At 41.4% G+C, this 24,553-nt stretch overlaps 1 protein-coding gene and 1 non-coding gene across 7 annotated transcripts in view; one reads left to right on the top strand and one right to left on the bottom strand.

Moving 5' to 3' along the window:
- OSBPL1A (oxysterol binding protein like 1A) overlaps nt 1–24,553 on the top strand; it is a 210,857-nt gene that overhangs the window by 159,639 nt on the left and 26,665 nt on the right. For all 6 annotated transcript variants that reach the window (XM_065932433.1, XM_065932434.1, XM_065932437.1 and 3 more), the window contains one exon: nt 12,950–13,025. In XM_065932433.1, the coding sequence (XP_065788505.1) occupies nt 12,950–13,025 (76 nt within the window). The remainder of the gene's footprint in view (nt 1–12,949; nt 13,026–24,553) is intronic.
- LOC136168032 (U6 spliceosomal RNA) lies at nt 3,917–4,023 on the bottom strand. Its single transcript, XR_010663197.1, has one exon. It is a non-coding gene; the product is annotated as a U6 spliceosomal RNA (small nuclear RNA).

Genomic DNA, 24,553 nt, shown 5'->3' on the forward strand with positions numbered 1-24,553 from the left:
TGTAATAATTTGCAGAGAATTAACATCATAGTCCCAAAGAGTTTATTAATCACCCATCTGCTGTTGGCTCAGAGCTAGGCACTATTACTAATTATAGTGGACATGGAATGTGTTTTCTGGGCCTTTGTACATTTCCACTTGTATTAACATGAGTATACAAAAGAACACATGAATGCGTTGAAAATTCTGCCAATTTCAAACAGATATAAAAATTTCTCTTCCTATAATCTCTATTGTCTACCGACTTCCTACCAAAGTAGAATATTCCAAAGGATGTAGGGATGATTAAAGGTGTAATGTTCCATGGAAATTAGTCCCTCTTCAATAACTGTGCATTCTCTTTTTATGAGTGAAGACCAAGATTTTTGGCTTTTTTCGCAGGATTATGATTGACATTATCTTACTGGAAAGAACAAGAAAATCTCAGAAGGTGAGGTAGACTTCTTCCTTCTTTCTGACTGTTGTGTTTTAGGACACTATGTAATCTTTATTAGCAGTAGAAACCCTCTTAGTAAAGAGAGGAATACTGTTCTTTGCAGTACAGGAATCTTACTGGGATCCAAGAAATCAGAAAGGAAACTGGCATGTATGTCAAATAACGTCCATGGAGGTGTTATGTGTCACAGAGCAGGAAGGAACCAGAAATTCATCTCTCCTTAGAAATTCTATCCCTCTGATGGGTAAGCAGTCAAAAAGATCTCGGGTCACTCTAAAAGGAAGTTAAATCAGGCTATTAAACTGGCTAAAGCAGATCACAAACTGTTATATTTATTCTAGAAAAGCGCATGTGGTTTAAAGGCCAGCTTCTCTCTAAACCAAAGGGCTGGTTCCTGGGTATGTTTTCATCAGTCCATGTTGGCTTGGCAATGTGATGATTCTGTAGGCTTTCCTCTTACTCCAGTAATGGTATTAAAAAGTTCAGAGCTGCAGAAAGAGGCAGAGTCGCATTTGCAGAGGGATACTTAACTATCCAGTGCGTATCTGCTCCTCTGTGTGTCTTCTCTTTGTGTTGGCCACAGTTTGCATAGTCTCCAGACTCTTGTTTTGGGGAATCTGAAGGCCTTGACTGCAGTGTCCAGGTGACACGCAGCCTGTTAGACACAGCTTTGCTCCTGACTTGTGTTCAGGTATCAACCGTTGCCGTCAGCGCTCAGGGCTACTCCGGGGTCTTGCCATATCTCGCACTGCCTGCTGTCAGACTCCTAGGCCAGCTGGAGCACACCCGGGTTCTAAGATGGGACCTTTCCTAGTGTAGAGTCCAAGAAACTCCTGTTACAGTCAGGAAAGGCTGCTTTCCCGTTTCCTGCCAGCAAAATTACTGGCAGCAAAACAGCTTTAGATCCTTTCTGGAATGTGGGAAGGTCTTAGTGGAAGGTTTTGTGCTCTCCGCCTCTGTGCTCCGTAGCTGTCCACACTGCAAGAGGGCTTAGGTCAGCCTTTCAGGTGAGACAAGGACGAAGAAACTGGCTCTGGCTTGTGCTGCGCGCAGCCTGCATTTTGTGTGTGTTCTCCGTCATGAAGACCATTTCCTTTAGGTCTTAGATGACCTTATCATGACCTGCTCTCTATACTTTCATTAGTTTGCATCTGTTCCAGCCCCCTCGTTGCATGAAGTGTCAGTTAATTCTTTGAGATAAGGTGAGCAGAGGATACATACTCTGTCCCTAAGTTAAGTGAGGTCTGCCTTAACTTAATGTGTCTTGCCTTCTTGCCAACTGTGCCAAACACCATTCAGTAGGCTTGACGTGACAAGATCCTGTTGCCCAAGGGGCCAGCTTCTCTCTAAACTGAAGGACTGCTTCCTAGGTATGTGTGCATCAGTCCATGTTGGCTTGGCAGTGTGATGTTTCTGTAGGCTTTCCTCTTAATCCGGTAAAGGTAATAAACTAACAAGAATAGGAAGTCAATTTACTATGTTACTGAAGTTGGACAAAGAATTCTAAATTTTAGAAAGCCAATATGGAAAGCAGTTTGAAATTTTAAATATGCGTTTTAACTTATTAAAATCAAAATAAGTAATAGCTCTTATAAAACAAGGCCATATAATCACCTTCATCTCCTTGCTATATAGAGCCAGATTTAAGATTTATTAAGTGACAATTAAAGGCTTTTCATAATGTAAGAGATCAAAATGAAAAATAATCTTTAAAATACACTGCAAAACCAGATAGCAATATCAGATAATTACTTAAAGTTACCACAATAAGCTTAAAATAGGAAACCAAAGTTGTTGGACTTTTTAAAATATCCATAGTCCCTGAAAAGGCACTCGACTAGTCTTAGGGATCTCATCTTAGACTTGTATGGACTTTCTTCTAAGACTAAAGGCTAATTTTATCTGAAGATGTCTAGGAGCAGATTAAATACCCAGCTGTCCACCCAACCCCCTGACCTGCATGTCTGACTCAGCCCTAAGTTAGGTGCTGATTCTAGGTATGCAGAGGCAACTTGCAATTCCTCTATTTGTCCAAATTCAAGTCTGGAATTTGGTAGAAGGTACCTTACAATATCAGTCATGCAAGAAAAAGTTGTAAGCGCTAGGGTCTCTTTTTAAGACTCATCCAAGCTTGCTTCTGTTGAAATGGAGACAGACAGATTTTAGGAATTTCATTGTATTGTATAGGTATATTTTAGTTATTTTGTGTTGATACTAATATATTACACTTATGAAATGTTTCATATAAATAAAATGCCTTTGAAGATCTTATACCTCCACATATATTATAAGTACAACTTTATTTACTCTTCCATGACTGAAGAATGATAGCATTTTTAAGACTATGGACATAAATCAACTTTGGAGGGCAAACATTGTTTTCCTTGGTTTAATGAAAGCATTGTTTTCATGATGATAAAACCAGATTGCATCAGCTTAAGCTGAAATTCTTTGAGTTGCAAGACCAGAGAAACTTGTTTTATACCCAGATTTAATTGTTAAAGTATTGAAACAGAATCCAAAAATGAAATAGCATTTTGAAACTGAAGTATCTCACCTGTGAACATTCTTGAGTATTTTGTGATCTTATATACATGTATCCATTCTTCCTCAAACGCTGTCCCATCCAGGCTGCTGCATCACAATGAGCAGAGCTCCAGGTGCTGTGCAGTAGGTCCTTGTTGCTTATTCATTTGAAACACAGCGATGTGTTGCATGTGATCTTGTTTTAGCGTGGCTTTAATCACTCAAGTGTTTCTGGGAGTCATCCGTGTCATGTTTATCAGTGTTCAATTTCTTTAATGCTGAGTGATAATGCCATTGTTTGAATATGCAGCAGTTTGTTTCTCTGTATCCCTGTTAATGAACATTTGGGCTTTTCTCACTTGGGAGTTTTATTGAATAAAGCTGCTTTAAGCATTCTTATACACGTCTTTATGGACAGTTTTTCACTTTGTTATGTAGGAGTAGCATTTGGGGGTTCTAAAGAGGGTGTGTATTTAGCTACAGAAAGTTACTGTAATGTTTGCCAAAGTCAATGTACCATTTCTCTGTATGTGAGAATTTCAGTTATTCTGCAACCTCACCAACATTTGATGCTTTATGGGTATAACAGAGTCGCATCCTGGTTTTAATTTACGTTTTGTAAATGATTTTGAGCACTTACACATGCATTTATGAGTCAGTTTTAAAGTTTCCTTTGGGAAGTGCCTGAGGGTTATGCCCATTTTAAATTGGGTTGTATGTCTTTGTATTATTGATTTATAGGAAGTCTTTCTATATTTTGGATATAATTCTTTTTTTTAATTTTTAAAATTAATTTTTAGTGAAATATAGTTGCTTTACAGTGTTGTGTTTCTGCTGTGTAGCAAAGTGGATCAGCCTTATGTTTATATATATCCCCTCTCTTTTGGATTTCCTTCCCATTTGGGTAGAGTTTGTTGTGCTGTATAATAGATTCTCGTTAATTATCAATTTTATAAATATGTGGAACACTTCATGACTTTGCATGTCATCCTTGAGCCGAGTCCATGCTAATCTTCTCTGTATCATTCCAAATTTAGTATATATGCTGCTGAAGTGAGTACTGGATATAATCCTTTATCAAATATATGTTCAGTCCAGTTTAGTCACTCAGTTGTGTCTGACTCTTTGCAACGTGTCCATCACCAACTCCCGGGGTTTACCCAGACTCACGTCCATCGAGTCGGTGATGCCATCCAACCATCTCACCCTCCATCGTCCCCTCCTCCTCCGGCCTTCACTCTTTCCCAGCATCAGAGTCTTTTCCAGTGAGTCAGTTCTTCACATCAGGTGGCCAAAGTATTGGAGTTTCAGCTTCAGCATCAATCCTTCCAATGAATGTTCAGGACTTATTTCCTTTAGGATTGACATATGTAGCATGTATTTTTTCTCTGAGTTGATAGCTTACCTTTCCATTGCCTTAATAATAAATAGACATCTTAATACCTTCTTTGAACAGAAGTTTTTAGTTTTATGAAATCCATTTTACAACTTTTCTCTTTTATGTTAGGGCTTTTTTGTGTCCACTCTAAGAAATCTTTGCCTCTGCCTCCGCCAAATATTAACCATTGTCCTTGGTTCTCTCTAGTATCATTAATGATGTGCGTTTTTCAAGTTAACTTTATCAGTATCTTTTAATGAGAATGACATAACAGTTTGAGAGTAAATAGCCCTTTTTGATTGCTATTGAAAAATTATAGGATAAATGGATTGTGGGACTCAACCTAGAGCCCTAGTAAATAGAAAACCGACTGGCATAAAATCTCAACCTTTACTGAGTACCTACCGTGTTTCAACCACAAGTTCAACAGAGTTTAGAATCTCATGTAATAAGAATTTAAGTAAATGCTTAACAGAAGCCTTGCATGTTCTTCAGTAATGAGCTGTGGGTTAATAAGAGTGTTTTATTTTTTATGGTTCTTTGTCCTGACCAGGAGGAGGAAAGGTTAGAGAGGAGTGATCCATTTCCAAAAATGGAACTTGGTACTTTTTAACTCTTTTAAGTAAGAGTATCTTTTTGCATTAGTGTTGAGATTACTATGCTTTTCTGCCCATTACTTTCTTTCAACCTTTATAAAAGATTTGCAGATTGTACCCCAGATGAACTATGTAAGATTTTACATAATTTGTGAAAACGAAGCTTTTAATTACTTTGATGATTTACTCATGTAGCATCATTTTGAAATCTAGTCTTCAATTTTTTGAATATAATTTTATTTTGCAGTTTATTTCTAATAGCTTCCTTGTTTGAAAGACTTTCATTTTGGGTGCTTAGCAAACATCAGTAGTGCAATAAAAATTACAAATGGTTAGTTTCAAATACAGGCTGTGTTCATTAGGGTTATGTTTAAATTGGTGGAAGGGAAGATTTGGGGGAAAAGAGAAGAAGAAATCTGATAGTTGAAAAGGAGAAGTGATAAGCACCTAAGAATTGCAAGAAGATATATGCACATAAGTATAAAACACATAATACCTGTGTAAGTGTACACATACACGTTTTCAGTGTTATGGTTGTACATGCATTAAAGTCTGCTTCTCTATGAAATTATTTTCTTAGATTTTTAGTTCTTAGGATTCTTTTGATCTTGAATCAAAGGTTAGAATTAGATTGTTTTATGCTTGTCTAAATATCCTAATGAATATTCTGCTAAAAATGGAGATTCCATCAAGAAGATTTAAGAAATGGAACTGAAAATGTATGTTAAGGAATTTGGTTTTGAAAATGTTTTCTTAAGAGATGACTTAAAGGCAGAAAATTTGATTATCTGTGTTCTTCATGCCTCACTTACCACTTATCCATATCTTTCATTTTTTGGCTGGTTTTCTTTCTGTTGCCCATTTTAACTTAAGAGATGTTAGGTAAAACACTCAGCACCTGTTACCATGCAAAATACTCTGCAGTGTGGGGCATGCAGAAGAGAGTAAGGCGTAGTCCCTGACCTCAGGGGAACCACAGTCTCTAGTGAGTGACAGACGTGTACAGAAATAACAGAGGATTTGAAGGAGGATAGGGAAAATTAAGAACTGTGGAATTTAAGCATACCATGGAACACCAACCAACATCATTTCTTGAAATTAGCACATTGGAGTGCGTTTAAAATCGTATTACTTAGAGATGGCCAGCAAACACATGAGCATCTCTCATCATTAGAGAAATGCATATCAAAACTGCAGTGAGTTATCACCTCACTACCCGTCAGAAGAGCCATCATCAGAAAATCTACAAACAATAAATGAGGGAGAGGGTGTGAAGGAAAGGGAACCCTCTTGCACTGTTGGTGGGAATGTAAATAGATAACAGCCACTTTGGAGAACAGTATGGAGATTCCTTAAAACACTAGGCATAAAACTACCATCTGACCCAGCAATCCTACTACTGGACATATACCCTAAGAAAACCATAGTTGAAAATTGACATATGTACCTCAGTGCTTTTTGCAGCACTGTTTACAATAACTGGGAAATGGAAGCAACCTAGATGTCCATTGACAGATGAAATAGATGAGGAAGTTGTGGTATATGTGGGATATTGCTCAGTCATAGAAAGGAACAAATTTGAGTCCGTTCTAGTGAGGTGAATGAACCTGGAGCCTGTTATACAGAGTGAAGTAAGTCAGAAAGAGAAAACAAATATTATATATTAATGCATACATATGGAATCTAGAAAAATGATCCTGATGAACCTATTTGCAGGGCAGGAATACAGATGCAGACATAGAGAACCGACTTTGGACACGGTGGGGAAAAGGAACGAGAGGATGGGATGAATTGAGCGAGTACCATTGAAACATATACATTCCCATGTGTAAAATAACTAGCTAATGGGAAGTTTCTGTGTAACACAGGGAGCTCAACCCTGAACCATTTTTTTAGATTCAGCACATAGGCGACATCATCTGTATAGGTCTTCCTGTCTGACTCCACTCAGGAGGACAAGCTCTGGGTCCATCTCGGATACCCCTTTTCTTACTGCAGATGTAGCTGCCACCTGAAATAGATCAGCCAGCCCGGTCACCCCGCTGGAGATTAGCCCCAGGTTAAGGGAACGGCTACCCAGTCCAGTATTCTGGCCTGGAGAATTCCAGGGACTGTATAGTCCATGGGGTCGCAAAAGGTTAACTGAGCAGCTTTCACTTCCAGGCGGGAAGGCAGGGGTGTGGGCTGCAGCCCTGGATCCCTTCCCATGTGTCTTTCCTGCCCTCGTGTGAGGGCCAACACCCGAATGTGCTGGCATCCCCACGGGGCACACCCATGCCCATTCCGAAGACCCGGAGGAGCTCCGCGGCCTGGTGAAGACAGAAGCATCTCCCAGAGGCATGGGGGCCTGGTGGTCTGAACTTGCACAGCGTGTTCAGAGCAAGGGGACCCAGCACAGCCTTTGTGAGTCACACTTCACGTTAACTTGGCTCAGCTGGGGCTCTGTGTACGCCCTGTGATGCAGGGCGTGGTGTCGGGGCAGCTCGGAGATGAAGCGACTGGGACGGGACCTTCCCTTAAAGACCACTCATTGTGCCCTTGTGTCCACACTCAGAGTGGCATCTGTATGACTGAAAATAGAACCGGGCCGCATCGCTCTCAGTCCCTGGTACAGGGTGTTTTCTCTCTGTGTGAAGGGAAAAAGGAAGCATAGAATTCAGGATAATGACTCTCAGATAAACTCGAAGGCAAGAGAATGATCGATCTGTGTGCGCAGCCTGGAAACTCTGAGGCCTGCTCTCCATGGTTCTGATTTCTGCCTGGAGTAACGCCACCTCATCCAAGATCAGTAGGGAATTCTTATTATTACCTACCCCTGCGTGGAAGGAGTGAACATTTAAAATATAGAAACATACCCTTTTAAGTACAAATCATTTTTGTAAAGCTTTGATCTACCTAATTAAAAAAAAATCGATTCCCTCTGCTTCTTTAGATAATACTGCAGATTTCACATCCTCTTAATGGTTGGGCTATGGACTGTTTTGCTTCTCATTGACTTTAGACTCATGTAAGTGAGGAATTTTGTGCTCCTCTCTACAATCTGAGAGCAGTCCTAGCCTTTTGTGTTCAGAAGTAATCATGGAAATCCATTATATCCAGTAGTAGACACAGGTGATTTTTGAGCATTTGAAATGTGTCTAGTGTGACCAAGAAACTGAGTCTTTAGTCTTATTTAATTTTAATAAGGATAGGTTTTATTGTGTTAATTTCATAATATAGTTTATAAAAGTGAAGCAGTACAAAGTATTTTTCCATTAAACATACATTACTGCTTTGGTAAGACTAGATTTCATTTTGTTAAAAGTGTGGTAGCTAAATTGAGATGTGCTCTAAGTGTAAAATCAACACTGGATTTTGAAGATGTGGTGTGGGGAGAAGTATAAAATATCTCACTAATATTTTTATATTGATTACATTTGAAATGCTGATATTTTGGACCCTATTGGGTTAAATCAAATATTTTATTAAAATTAATTTATCTTATTGCTTTTTTTTAAAAGGCACTACAGAGTTTAAAATTATCTGTGAAACTCTCATATTTCTGTGATACAGTATACAGTATGTGTTAGTTGCTCAGTCATGTCCAGCTTCTTTGCGACCCCATGGACCGTAGCCCGCCAAGTTGCTCTGTCCATGGAATTCTCCAGGCAAGAATACTGGAGTGGGTAGTCATTCTCTTCTCTAGGGAATCTTCCTGCCAGGGATTGAACCCGGGTCTCCTGCATTGCAGGCAAATCCTTTACGATCTGAGCCACTGGGGAAGCCCCATTTCTATGGTAAGTCCCTCAGCTTTGGCACTGCTGACATTCAGTTCAGTTCAGTCGCTCAGTCGTGTCCGACTCTGTGACCCTGTGAACCGCAGCACGCCAGGCCTCCCTGTCCATCACTAACTCCCGGAGTTTACCCAAGCTCATGTCCACTGAGTCAGTGATGCCATCCAACCATCTCATCCTCTGTCATCCCCTTCTCCTCCTGCCCCCAATCCCTCCCAGCATCAGGGTCTTGTCCAGTGAGTGAGTTCTTCACACCAGGTGGCCAAAGTATTGGAGTTTCAGCTTCAGCATCAGTCCTTCCAGTGAACACTCAGGACTGATCTCCTTTAGGATGGACTGGTTGGATCTCCTTGCAGTCCCAGGGACTCTCAAGAGTCTTCTCCAACACCACAGTTCAAAAGCACCAATTCTTTGGTGCTCAGCTTTCTTCACAGTCCAACTCTCACATCCATACATGACCACTGGAAAAACCATAACCTTGACAAGACAGGCCTTTGTTGGCAAAGTAATGTCTCTGCTTTTTAATATGCTGTCTAGGTTGGTCATAACTTTCCTTCCAAGGAGCAAGTATCTTTTAATTTCATGGCTGCAGTCACCATCTGCAGTGATTTTGGAGCCCTCAAAACAGCCAATGCCACTGTTTCCACTGTTTCCCCATCTATTTCCCGTGAAGTGATGGGACCAGATGCCATGAACTTAGGTTTCTGAATGTTGAGCTTTAAGCCAACTTTTTCACTCTCTTCTTTGACCTTCATCAAGAGGCTCTTTAGAAGATGGATAATTTTTTGGTGTGGTGCCCTGTCTTGTTCCATGTGGGATGTTTAGCAGCATCCCTGCACGAGCTGATGGAGACCAACTACCTACCTAGCGCAGGAATGCCTATCAGGGCCATGACTGAAAGGGATCCTCCAGCATCTGTTTGAAGCCCTTCCTTGTTGAGATCTCTTGTCTCCCCTATTTGGAATTAACTATAAGACAGGTTATGTTTTATGTTGGCTGTTATGTTGTTATTTAGTACCTAAGTTATGACCGACTTTTTTGTGACCCCATGGACTGTAGCCCACCAGGCTCCTCTGTCCATGGGATTCGCCGGGCAAGATTACTGAAGTGGGTTGCCATTTCCTTCTCCAGGGAATCTTCCCAACCCGGGGATCAAACCTGTGTCTCCTGCATTGGCAGGTGGATTCTTTACCACTTAGCCACCAGGGAGGCTCGTAACTGTTACGTTAGCTTGTATAGCGTTTGGTTTGTATTATATTTACCTTAGCTGTCCTGTAGCTTCCACCAGTGATCCTAGTGCTGATCTCTTGAGTAGCACAACATAAACCAAATTCTTTTAATTCAGTTCTTAATTGAAGAATAATTGCTTTACAATATTGTGTTGATTTCTGCCATACATCAACATGTATCAACCACAGGTATACACATGTCCCCTCCCTCTTGAACTTCCCTCCCACCCCATCCTACCCCCCCTAGATTCTTTATGAAAGGAATAATGTGTACCAAAAGGCCTTATAAATTTCCAAAGCACATTCATCAAATACTTAAACCTCTACTCCAAGTAAAGCTTGGATGTCTCTTATCTCCTGCTTTCTTGCTTGCAAAATATGTCTTGTTTTTTTGTTCTTCTTGCCTTTAATTAGAATAGTAACGTATACACATATATTTAATGTAAGCATCTGTTAGGGAAGATACAGTCCCTTATTCAGTTTTCACAAAACTTATTTTAGGCTCATAACTTCCTAGACATAGATTTTGTTTTTTAATAGACAAGAGATGAAAAATGTAGTTGATATGCATCTCTAAAACTGTATTATACATGCAAATGCTAGGTAATGGCAGAGATTCTACCACTGGATTCGATTGTTCATGTCATCGAGATTGATAGTCTTAGATTGTATAGAGAATGTGATTTCAGTACCATCTGTGGCCACTTATCCAGCAGATTGGGCAGATAACAAATCTGCCAAATGAGCAGTGTATGTTCCTAAAAAAGGATAATCAGAAGGATTTTACCACGGAGGATCTTAAAATATTATTTATTTAAAAACTTAAAATTTTAGTAGCTTCTATAATTTGAAGTAGTTTATAGAATATAGATTCTATAGAAGGTAAAAACTTTAATATTTTCCCTTTTTTAATTTATTTTAATTGGAGGATAATTACTTTACAATATAGTGATGGTTTCTGCCATACATCAACGTGACTCAGCCACAGTATACATGTGTCCCCTCCATCCTGAACCCGCCCCCCCACACTTCCCTCCCGACTCCATCCCTCTAGGTCCTCCCAGAGCACCGACTTTGGGTGCCCTGCTTCATACATCGAACTTTCACTGGTCATCTATTTTACACATGGTAATGTATATGTCTCAATGCTATTCTCTCAAATTTTCTTTAATATTTTAGTTACATGGGTATGTTTCAAACAGCATTGGAAAACCAGCACCCTTGGCCATAACCTAAGGTAATGGAAAAGAAAGCGTCATTATAAGGGTGTTTCAGGAAGTTGTTCCGGGCTCCCCCTGCTCCTGCCCCTGGTAGCGCTGAGGTCTCAGGACGCCTGAGCTCAGGTGTGTTGCTCATCGGAACAGCAGACTCTCTGCCGACAACAGCCACCCTCCTCTCGGCAACTTCTCAGCTCCTGCAGAGGCTTTGGGAATGTTCCTTCTCTAGAGGTTATCCAGAATTGTTTGAGTTTGGTTCAGTATTGGTATCTCTGGGAAAGTACTGATACATGACGCACAGCCTAAATTTTACTTCGGCTTTGGAGTCGGCATTTTCCCATTTAATTTCTTAAAACAACCTGATACTGGGTTCTCTGATGGCATTTTTGTTTCCATTATTTAATAGCTAAAGGAAAATAATTTATTGAGTATCAGAATGTGATAGGTCTGTCTTAGACCAGACAGCAGGTCAGATATGCCAGCTTGTGGAAGCACAGTGTCCCTCTGAGTTGGTTTGAATAGCTGGGCACCAACACAGGAGGGTTAGGAGAATTCTGATCAGGACTGTTCTGAAGATGTGGGGCCAGTTGATCTGCTCTGAAACTTTTTCAGGGCCCAAAATAGCAGTGGCTAGGGGTATAAGCCCAGAGTGACCCTGTTTTAGCCTTTCTATGATGATGCACATTTTTTCCAGTTTTGTTGAGAAATAATTGATATACCTCACCAAGGTTAGGGTGTACAGCACGGTGGTTTGAGTTACATGTATATTACTTTTTGCAGTATTGTGACATGATTACCACAGTAGGTTTAGTCATCATCCATCATCTCATATAGATAAAAGAAAAAGAGAACTTTTTTTTCCTCCTGGTGTTGAGAACTCTAAAATCTACTTTCTTATCTTCACAATGTATCTTAATCATATCTTCTGGTGTTACCTATAGTCATGTTGTACATTACATCCATGGTACTTATAATTAGAAGTTTGTGCATGTTGACCACCTTTCTCCATTTCTCTCCAACCACAAATCTGATCTTTTTTCTGTGAGTTTTTTGTGGCTTTTGTCATTACTGTTAGATTCCACATGTAAATGAGATTGTGAAATATTTGTCTGACTTGTTTCACTTAGCATAATACCTTCAAGGTCCATTGATTTTGTTGCAAATGGTAGGGTTTACTCATTTTTTATGGTTGAATAATATTCCTCTCTTTGTGAGTGTGTGGATATGTGTGTCTGTGTGAGAGAGAGAGAGACAGAGAAATACATACTACATCTTCTTGTTCTGTTCATCTGTCAGAGGACCTGCAAGTTGTTACCATGTCTTGGCTTTCATAAATAATGCTGTTATGAACATGGGGATGTAGACATCTTTCAAGCTAGTGTTTAATATGTTCCCAGAAGTAGAATTGGTGGATATTATGTGAGTTCAATTTTAATCTTTTCAGGACCCTCCATACTGTTTTCTGCAGTGGCTGTACCAGTTTACAGTCCCTCCAACAATGTACAAACTTCATTTTTCTCCAGTCATGTCAGCATTTGTAATCCCTTATCTTCTGGGTGGTGCTATTACAGGTATCAGGGGATATCTCATTGCGGTTTTAATTTGCATTTCCCTAATTGCTAGTGATATTTAGTATCTTTCATGTTGCATTTGCACACAATGCATATTTTTATATGCATATTAATGTCTCATTAATGTATGCTTGTGGCTTTCATGGTAGTGACAGTAGCTTTTTTTTTTTCCTTACTGCCAGTGCTATTAAAGTTAAATTATTTTTCCTTTCTTTTTTTTCAGAACAAGCCTGCCCTCCCCTATGTTTTCCAGAAATGACTTCAGTATCTGGAGCATCCTCAGAAAATGTATTGGAATGGTAAGTTAACTCTCATTTTCACAATATGAAGCTGATATGTGTTTCATGCATATCCTTGGAAGAGAATCTTAATGTTGGCATAAGTGATACACAGCAATGTTTCTGAAAACCTTTGAGAATCAGAAATTAAGAAAAGTCTTATACTAGGTTTTCCTGACAGAATTTTAACCATTCATTATGCTATTTAATATGACTTTCATGTGACTTTTCATTATAAGGAAATAGGAAAAGAAAATGCTCTTGCCCCATTGTCACAGCACATTTGTATGTACCCATGGAATTACTCTGGAGAAGACACTGGCAACCCACTCCAGTACTCTTGCCTGAAGAATCCCATGGACGGAGGAGCCTGTTAGGCTGCCGTCTATGGGGTTGCCCAGAGTCGGACACGACTGAAGTGACTTGGCAGCAGCAGCAGCAGCATGGAGTTACTCAGAAATACTCTCAGAAAGAACAGAGTCCCCACAGTATAGAATATAATTTCACTTACACTTCTGTGAACAGAGTAGATTTTTGTACTTTGTAAGTGTGGTGTATGGCAGACATTTTGATCTGATTTTTTAGGAGGAGAGAGATGGATGGCGAAACTTACTATTATATAAATCCTATGCTTAGTCACTTCAGTTGTGTCCAACTCTGCAACCCCATGGACTGTCGCCTCCCAGGCTCCTCTGTCTGTAAGTCTGTCCAGGCAAGAATACTGCAGTGGGTTAACATTTCCTCCTGCAGGAGATCTTCCTGATGCAGGGATCGAATCTGTATCTCCTGCCTTGCAGGCACATTCTTTACTCTCAGAGCCACCTGAGAAATCCGTATAAATCCTTAGATTCCCTTTAAAATAGTAGCCCACGTCACTTCCCTGACACCAGTCAGGCTTGGATTCTGAGTAAAGTTCTCTTAACTTCTTCCAACTAAAATGATGAAGATTTTAAAGCATGTGAGTCTTGAGCTGCTAAAGAATCTGCTTGGGCATGCTGCTGCTGCTGTCGCTTCACTCATGTCCAACTCTTTGCGACCCCATGAACTGTAGCCTACCTGGCTCCTCTGTCCATGGGATTCTCCAGGCAAGAATCCTGGTGTGGGTTGCCATTTCCTCCTCCAGGGGAATCTTCCTGACCCGGGGATCAAACTTGCATCTCCCGTGTCTCCTGCATTGCAGGCAGATTCTTCACCCACTGAGCCACCTGGGAAGCCTCCTGGGAAGTATAGTCACTTCCTAGACACATTCACTCTGACGTGTGAAATCCTTTCGGCTGCTGGGGTGCTCATGTTAGCATTTTTCGAACGCTCGGATTCTCTGCATGCAGTAATGTCATCTGAGACTTCCTGAACATAATTTCCTAGGAGATAATCTCAGAAACATCTATTTTAAGGGCTTCCCTAGTGACTCAGTTGGTAAAGAATCTGCCTGCAATGCAGGAGACACGGGTTTGATCCTCAGGTCAGGAAGATCCCTTGGAGAAGGAAGTGGCAACCCACTCCAGTATTCTTGCCTGGAGAATTCCGTGGACAGAGGAGCCTGGCAGGCTATAGTCCACGGGATCACAAAGACTCGGACACGACTGTGCAACTAACTTTCACTTTTACTACATGGAGAGTAATTCAGCTAACCTCTCTGTAGCTGGATAACAAGATTTACCCCAGTCTTTCCACTTCCTATCTTTGAGACCCTGGGCAAGTTGCCTTGCTTCCCTGAGTAAAGTTAGAAGAATAATTAGTACTTTATAACTGCATTGAGAGATACATAAGAAAATTTATGTAAAATGTCAGGACAGACCCTGGTTTAGCTTAATGCTCAACATTATTATCAATAGTTAATGACACTTAGGATTTCCCTGATAGCTCAGTTGGTAAAGAATCTGCCTGCAATTCAGGAGACCCCAATTCGATTCCTGGGTTGGGAAGATCAGCTGGAGAAGGGATAGGCTACCCATTCCGGTATTCTTGGGCTTCCCTTGTGGCTCAGCTGGTAAAGAATCCACCTGCGATGCTGGAGACCTGGGTTCAATCCCTGGGTTGGGAAGATCCCCTGGAGAAGGGAAAGGCTACCCAGTCAGTATTCTGGCCTCGAGAATTCTATGGACTCTATAGTCCATAGGGTCGAAGAGTCTGACTTGACTGAGAGACTTTCACTTTCGCTTTTCAATCTCATTTAAGCGGAACACCTAGACTTTTAGCTCCATTTTGTTTACATTAAGACTCATCAGGACAAAGCAAATGTATTTAAGCAAATGTGTATATTCTTAAATAAAATGTTAATTATACATATTAATCTCTAAAGAACTGGAATTTTCAGGACGAAAAAATTATATCCTATAGAATTAATATTTTCAGACCCTTAGTAAACATAATTATCAGTGAGATCCAATATGTATGTATGTGTTTAAAATTAAAGCTAGTTTCATAAAAAAATACTCATTATTAAAACAAATGATATTTTTCTATTAGATCAATGCTGACTCTAGCTCATTAAATTGATTTTGTAACCTGCTAATGAAAGGGCTTCCCTGGTTACTCAGTCGGTAAAGAATCCTCTTGCAATGCGGGAGACCTGGGTTTGACTCTCTGGGTCGGGAAGATCCTAGAGGAGGGCATGACAACGCATTCTAGTATTCTTGGCTAGAGAATCCCCAGGGACAGAGGAGCCTGGCAGGCTGCAGTCCACGGGATCGCAAAGAGTCAGACATGGCTGAGACAAGAGCGCAGCACAGTGTATGAAATCCACAGTTACTGTAGAATTGCTATCACGTTTGTTGGGTCAACAGAATTCATATGAAAACCAGATGTGGTTTGGTGTTTTTTGGTGATCAGGGAAAGTACAGCTTTCTGTATTTCTCTTGCTTAAGTCTGTCACCTACCATCTCCTTTCTCACTGGATGTCAGATTTAGCAGTACTGTCATGAGTTTGTTCTGGCTAGTAACTGATAATCATCTGGTGTATGTGTCTAAATGGAAATTAACCATCCTTTTAAAAGACGGTAAATAATGTTATGTTGGCTTGTTACCTGCATACTTTGAAAGATGCTCTATTTCTTTAGAAGAATGGTTTTGCCTTTATTTTTAGGTGCAGAACTGTTTGTACAGAGACAGACTGAATCATAGATAAAGCAAATAAAAGCAGAGCTGTTCGGGTTGAAAGGGGACCATGGCATGTTTTGAAACTTGTGTCTGTAGAACTTTCTGAATAAAATCATAAAGAAAGAGCTGCAGGGGAGGTAATATTTGGGGCGAGTGTTCTCTGGTGAGGTTTTGTAAGAGAGTAATGTTCTAGATGAATATTTATTAATGTGATCTGGCATTTGGAAGTATTGTTCTTTGGGTGCTGTCGTGGGCTCCCTTCTAAAGGGCAACAGAATCAGTCCAAAGGGGCCAGCATTGTGCACAGTGGAGATTTAAAGTAGAACGGGTCTTGAGAGAGAAAGCAAATAACATCCCCAGAATAAATTTTTAAAGTAGTTTTCGGTATCAATCCCTCTCATATCTGCCTCCTTCTCCCCCCTCCCAAGGAAAATAGGTCAAAAATTAGAAGGTATCAGCATTCATAGAGTATTAGCATTCATAGAGTTTATTACCTTAACTTCAAAGTGTCAGTCCCGGGTGGTGCTAGTGGTAAAGAACCCACCTACCGATGCAGGAGACATAAGAGACACAGGTTCAATCCCTGGGTCAGGAAGATCCCTGGAAAAGGAAATGACAACCCACTCCAGTATTCTTGCCTAGAAAATCCCATAGACAGAGGAGCCTGGTGGGCTACAGTCCATGGAGTTAGAAAGAGTCAGACACGACTGAAGCAACTTAGAGCCTGTGTGAGGCACTGGGTGGCTGTGAAACCAATTGGAATTCGAATTCAAAGTGAAGGTAGATTTGAAAACTCTCCCACTGCACTTTGGTGATTCTATTCCACTTAACAGTCCAGACACTTGGCTTCAGGTCCTTTACGTGTGAGTACATCTCAGAAGCCGTGGACAGACCCGTCAGCTAGCTCTTCCATAGTTTCACATTCAGTTTCTTCTTTTCATGATGAAAAGAAAGTGTTAGTTGCTCAGTAGTGTTTGACTCTCTGTGATCCTGTGAACTGTAGCCCACCAGGCTCCTCTGTCCTTGGCTTTCTCCAGGCAAGAATACTGGAGTGGTTTGCCATTCGCTTCTCCAGGGGATCTTCCCGACCCAGGGATCAAACCTGGGTCTCCCGCATTGCAGGTGGACTCTTTACAATCTGAGCCACTAGGGAAGCCCTGACTTATCTTTTTATGATAAGAAGTCTTCAAAGTTGCAGAGGAAATCTGATATGCACCGTAGCTTTTCACGACATCTCTGTCGACTTGAGCACATGAGAGCAGAGTGGCGAGTGTGGACAATCTGCTGGAAACCTCCCAGTTCACATTCAGCTCGGGTCTGGTCCCAGCTTTCTCAGAAGTCAGTGCTGCTCATTTATGATGTTGTAGTTCATGGAGTAGTGTCAGGAAGCCAGTAAGACATGGGATAGGCGCTTACCTGCCAGGTGTGGTCTCGGTATAGCTTCATTTTATCAGTAAGGAATGGAGGAGGAAATGGCAACCCACTCCCGTGTTCCTGCCTGGAAAATCCCATGGACAGAGGAGCCTGGCGGGGTACAGTCCTTTGGGTCGCAAAGAGTCAGACATGACTGAGCGCCTAAACCATGACCAATCAGGGAACAAAGTCGGTGTCTTCAGGCACCTGGGCCTCTGAGCACCTGCTCCAGCCAGGCTCATTGTGCTCCATCTTCCACTGCCACATACACAACACATTTTACTTTGCTTTCTTTCCCAAAAGAATATAGAGACTTAGATTTCCAAAACTAACGACACCCTTTTTTTTTCTCCCAATCTGTTTTGGACAGGATTATGTTACCCAATGTTGGGTTATATAGTACACGAAATGAATACTTTACATAACTGGAACTCAATCCTAAATCTCTCTGTGATTGAAGCTTTTATCAAACAGATTCCCATCGGAGAGTTAATACTGGTGTTGGTGAGGAGTTTGAACCCTTTGTTCCTTATTTCCTTACTCCCGTTGTCTTTGAAAGGATTCTAGTGTCATAATTCCATTGTCTTCTCTTTCCCCTGTTTTCTTTCTCCTCTTCTCTTCAGTCCTTTTACGATTTGTCAGCAGGACTCACCCAGTGGTTAGGTCATGGGTCACCATATCTAGTGACTTTGGAAACCAGAACCAGCTCCAGGTTGAGCAACCGAGGCACCCGGACACAAAATTTGAATAGGTGCCTGCACCTGAGGGTGCTTCTGCTAAATGTCTTGGAGTCCTAGAATATTACTGTTCGAGTATTATAAAAGGGTGAGGAAGATCTGGTATATTGTAAATACTGTTACTAAAGTGAAAATATTCTATCATTCTTAACATTACCCAGTACAACCAAATTCCATAAGAGATTTGAAAACTTTATCTGTTTTTTTGCTCCTTTAACTCCTATTTCCACTCCATATTTATTATCGAGTATTACCCTAACCTAATTTTTTTTCATCTTTGTAAGTCTTTTATTGAGTACCCTATCATACTTTGCTATCCCAAAAATATAGAGTAAAATTAGAATTTAAGAATTTATATTTTATGGCCATAAGACTTGAGTACTAAAAGTTTCAAGTTCTTTTTACATGAATGATCAAAATAACAAATGTTACAAAATTTATGAAACTATACCACAAAGGTTAAAATGTTATTCATTAAAAAGGATTTTTTCACTTGGGTTAAGATACCCGAGAATGAATTTCATGCACTGCTAGAATGAGACAGGGCAGTAACAGTTATGTTCTTATTTTTTTAGTAGATTCGAAGATTAAGAAGCCTTGCTTATAGTAATAGACGGGAGTAGGAGTTCTGTGTTTTTTTTTAATATCTAGCAATATCATCAGTTCTTTGGCCTTTTCCTGGCAGTACGTCAAGAGTCAAATGGTAATATATCATCCACCAAAAATAATTTTTTATGATCCACAAGTTAACAACTTAATTAAGACTTCTTTTAACGTTATTGGAAACCACATTTGAAAACTCTAACTTGCAGGAGGTCTTGTCACTCACTCTGGAGTCATGGGCATCTGGGTCTCTGGGAAATGCAGCAGAGACACCTCACCAGGACTCTCAACTTCGATTCCTATGATAACTCACATCTACCTTGCAATACTGAGAAAGGGCTGAGAAAACTGAAATATTTTCCCTAAAACATGCCTTGTATAATCTTTTTTTCATGGAATACTTTTGTCTTACCATGAGCTTTAGATGTTTTCCCTGAAAACCTCAGACTCATCTCATTCCCTTGACGCAGAATACCTACCGAGTCATCTCAGAACCAGACGCGTCCCGGGTCAGTCACCGTCAGGACTGTGATGTTATTTTTGGGTTCAGATAAACACGTTGGTCTATGTCACTGTGACAACTGTCTCATTCTTGAATTCTAAATATAAGACAGATACAGCTCTAGATAAGGTTTGGAGCTTTGCCCAAACTGGTACATCATTATATCATAAATACCGACTTAAGAGACAGGGGGCAGAAGAGGAAAAGCAGTTAAACAAAATGTGTCATCTCTACCTCCTCCTCTACAGTGATCTGAAATAAATACCCGAGAAGTGACCGGAAGACCCTGTTTCTAATGTTGGTTCTTTGTCTTATCGGAAACAAAGGGCCTTGACTTACGGAGATTTCCTTGGTGCTAACTAGTACTATATTTTTTTTTCAACTTTTTATTTTGCATTGGGATATAGCAATTCACAATGTTGTGATAGTTTTAGGTGAACAGTGAAGGCACTCAGTCATGCATATACATATATCCATCCTCCCCCAAGCTCCCTCCCATCCAGGCTGCCACATAACATTGAGCCGAGTTAGCTGTGCAGTACAATAAGACCTTGTTGGTTATCCATTTTAAATATAGCAGTGTGGCTAGTACTGTATTTCTAAACTTCCTTTGGTGCCCTGAAGATTTTCACACACTGGGGCAAAACTGCCATGCTAGGATTCAGGATGGTGTGAGGGGTGGTGTCTCCCACCCCTCCCTGCACCAAGTAAGTGAAAAGTGAAAATGTCAGTTGCTCAGTTGTGTCTGACTCTTGGCAACTCTGTGGGCTGTCCATGGAATTCTCCAGGCAAGAGTACCGAAGTAGGTTGCCATTCCCTTCTCCAGGGGATCTTTCCGAGCTACGGATTGAACCCGGGTCTTCTACATGGCAGGCAGATTCTTTATCAAACAAAGGGCATTGTAAAAGGAGAGGTGGGAAAAAGGCCACAGTGTGACGTCCAATGCAGGTGCATCCTTGGCCCGTCAGTTCTTAGGTAAGAGTGCCTGTGGAGGGTGAGCACCCACGGGTCAGTTCCCCTTCAGCATCCCTGCCCACAGTCACGGGGAACCTTCGGGGACTACGGTGTGGAGACCGTGGCTCTGGTCCACGTGTCCAGCCAGTGCTTTAGGCATCCTTCCATGTTCCTGCCTGGTGCTGGTCTAGTAAGAGGACTCTCATGGCCTCCCAACCCTGAAAACGTTCAGCTCCGAGACAGGAAGAATAGGAAAGGAATATATTGTCCCTCAATGTTTTTCTTGTCTTTTTCCTCCCTGTTTTTTTTTTTTTTTTTTTTAACCACTGGCTGCATCCAGCTATCCATGGTGCGGTTCATTCAGTTCACACACAGACACCCCTGTCCGGGGTGTAGTTCCTTTGCTTCTGGGTGTCGTGCTCCCCAGGGCTGGTCTGTGAGAGCAGAGGTGTAACCACAGCAAAAGACAGGAGAGTGGCAGGCTTGTTCAGTCTGTGCACCCAGAGTGGTCCCCAAGGGCTGTCCTGTGAGGTCTTGGTGTGGCCACTTTGGGAGTGATTGGTGTATCAGGATGGCAAGAACCCCTCACGCGATGGCCAACTTATAGACGATAGACCTCTGTGGAGAGGGAGGGGGCTGGGTAGCATGAGGTGGGAAAGAGACCTTTGACTGCCCAAGGCCCTTCTGTGTAAGGAGGACACGTTTTAATGTCTTTGGTAGCTATGCAAGGTAGGAGGGCTGTTGTGGAGAGAGGATCCAGTGCCAACCTTGGCACACCCAGGGGACAGAGCCCAGGCTGCTGCCAGTGCTGCCCGTCAGTGAAGAACCTAGAAGCCCTCTTAGTACTCGGTTGCACACCTGGGTGAGCATCCTGCCTGCTGACTGACTTAGCTAAAGACCCAGGCTGAGCTAAAGACCCAGTCTCTCTCTAACCCAGGTCTTAAATATTTGCACGGTTGGCCATTATGATGCTAGGCGTAACACTTATAAACTGTTTTTCATTTCAGACTTGGCCGTGCCTGTGGGTTGTTTATATAGTGCTTAAGGGACAAAGGAGCCTGCCCTTTTCTTTCTTTCTTTTTTTTTTTTTTTTTCTTCTCAGTTTGTCAACTGATGAGCAGCTGCAATTAAGAGTTTCTTCGGTTTCATCATTGGTTGCTATTAATTTGCATCGATAAATTTAAACTTTGCTTTCAGCTGGGTCACAAGGTAGAATTGCCTGGCATAAATATTTAATTTTTCCAGCTGACTGAAACCTTCAGTGATAAAATCATTCTCTAGCTCATGTTTCTTCCTGAAACTTGACCTTCATAATATGCATTGTTGCTTTTCCTGTTACTGGAATATATACCATATTCGTTGGTTGTATACAGTAGCTAGAGAATCCAGTACCAAGCTTCATTGTCTTGTAAGTAAAAATGGTGTCTCTGTGAATTTCCAAGAGGGAGTGAAATATAATTTGTATTGCCAAGTTTTTCATTATATATCCATTATATAAATTTCATTATATAAATTTAAATTTAAGCAATTAAAATAATTTAAGATTCAGTTCAGTTCAGTCACTTAGTCGTGCCAGACTCTTCACGACCCCGTGGACTGCAGCACCCCAGCCCTCCTTGTCCATCACCAACTCCCAGAGTCCACCCAAACCCATGTCCATTGAGTTGGTGATGCCATCCAACCATCTCATCCTCTTTTGTCCCCTTCATCTCCTGCCCTCAATCTTTCCGAGCATCAGGGTCTTTTCCAATGAGTCAGCTTTTCGCATCAGGTGGCCAAAGTATTAGAGTTTCAGCTTCAGCATCAGTCCTTCCAATGAACACCCAGGACTGATCTCCTTTAGGATGGACTGGTTGAATCTCCTTGCAGTCCAAGGGACTCTCGAGTCTTCTTGAAAACCATAGTTCAAAAGCATCAATTCTTCGGCACTCAGCTTTTTTTATAGTCCAACTCTCACATCCATACATGACCACTGGAAAAAACCATAGCCTTTGACTAATGGACCTTTGTTGACAAAGTAATGTCTCTGCTTTTTAATATGCTGTCTAGGTTGGTTATAACTTTCCTTCCAAGTTTAATAATAATTACAGGCTAATGGGGCAAAAAAATTGCAAGTTCATTGCTATATTTTAAATAATCTGTTAGACTGTTTACACAGTCGAGGTGGTTTTTATGGTTGTCTGGATCTATATTTGTATGTTCCATCAGGGCTTTTTCTGTCCCTTCCACTCCCTGTTACCCGGGCCACAAGCTTGCCTTTTCATTTCCTTACTGAAAGAAGCAGGAGGAAGGTGTTTAAATTATTCTTGATTCCAAAATTGGATTTAAAGACCCTTTTAGAATTTGGGGAGCTTTTCAAATGATTAAAAAGGAGTCTGCCCATTGAATGGATGATAAAGCCATGTCCTTTGTAACTTGGTCTTCAGAGATGACACCACACTCTTTCATTGACTTGCTGATTCATATGAAGTCTAACCAACAGGTGCTGAATAGCCAATATCTAGCAGGCTTGTGACTGCTCCTTTCTTGCTTGTATATTTTCTCGGGAACATTTATGTGAGGGTATGGCAATGCATACTATAGAGATAAAAGATTAAGTCTCTAGGCCTGGATTCCCATCTGTCGTCGTCATTGTTGTCTAGTCGCTAAGTCATGTCCAACTCTTTGTGGCCCTATGGATGGTAGCCCACAAGGCTCCTCTGCCCATGGCGTTTTCCAGGCAAGAATACTGGAGTGGGGTGCCATTTCCTACTCCAGGGAATCTTCCCAACCTGGGGATCGAACTCAACATCTCTTGCATTTCCTGCTTTGATAGGCAGATTCTTTACCACCAGCGCCACCTAGGAAGCCCACCATCATTATGAAAGCAGCAAATGTCACCCACTGGCTTGTCTTTTGTTCCCTCAGTGAGTGAGTGATGGTCATTCTAGTATTTTTAGGGGGAAAAGTTCAAATTCAAACTTACAGGTAAAGTTCTTCATTCCTTTACTGAATAAATCCTTTTAAAATTCCTTTAAACCTCACCCTGCTATTGTGCACCACAAAGCAAAATGTAGAAACGAGAGCATAGTCAGAAATGGCTTCACTCATGTCACCTACTGTCAAGGGCCAGGGCTCACGTCGCCACCCTGGTGAGCCCCTGCCTTCTTGGCGATTGGACCAAACAGAGAGCCTTGGTGGGACTACACGATGCCTCCTGGATGGGGCGGGGAGGAGGGGAGAAACAGGTGTCCTTCCCTCACTCCCCCAACTTTTAAGGTCATAACTCAAGCCACGCTGCCCCCAGGGTGGCACTTCTGCGTCTTGGCTGCCAGGTGACAGGACAAGGTATCCCAGCCTTTGAAGCCTCCTAGCAACCTTGGAGGACTTGGCAGTCTTGCATGTACTGTTAATAGTAATGATCATATAGTTGACATGTATTGCTCGCTTAATGTATGCCTGGCACTGCTGTGAGTATTTTGTGGGAACTAACTAATCTAATGCTGACAGCATCATCCCCACTTGGTGGAATAGGGACACAGGCATTAGGTAGCAGGGGCATGTGCTCTCAGCCCGTTCTTTTCTTTTGTTCTTTTTAAGTTATAAAATACATGCAGTGTAATAGTTAGCGTTTTGATGGTTTGTAAGCGTGCGGTTCAGTGGCAGTTGTACGTTATCCTTGAGCTGCTGTCACCACCATCTCCCCACGAAACTCTTTTCATCTCACATAGCTGATGCTCTGCATCCCTGAATCAGCAACTCCCCACCTCCCTACCCGCCTCTCCCCCGCACCCAGCCCCGGCAGCCACTGTTGTGCCCTCTGTTCAGAAGGCATTCTTTCAGCCACGACACTCTGCTGTCCCTGGACCCCGGGACTGGCCCATCCTGAGTGTATCTAACTACTCCTCCTCTTCCATCATGCCAGATACACTGGATTTCTTCTGTCCGTTTTATGACTGGCAGAATGTCAGCGTGTGTGTCTGAAGGTGGTCCATTTTCCGTGGTACGAGGTTGTCAGCTTCCCCATCCCTTCCTTTGGCCAGGCTGAAAGTGTTAAGATTTTTAAATCGTATCTCTTGTTTTACCCCTGACTGTAAGAGAAATACATGTCCCTTTTAGGAAATTTAGAAAATACAGAAAAGCACAAAGATCATCAAGATTACCTGGATTTCCAACTCCTAGAGACAACTGCTGTTAACTTTTTGATACCGCTACCTTCTAATATTTGTCTATATAACATATAGTTTACAAAATTAAAATAT

This window comes from Muntiacus reevesi, chromosome 4, assembly GCF_963930625.1.
Source record: "Muntiacus reevesi chromosome 4, mMunRee1.1, whole genome shotgun sequence".
NCBI lineage: Eukaryota > Metazoa > Chordata > Mammalia > Artiodactyla > Cervidae > Muntiacus > Muntiacus reevesi.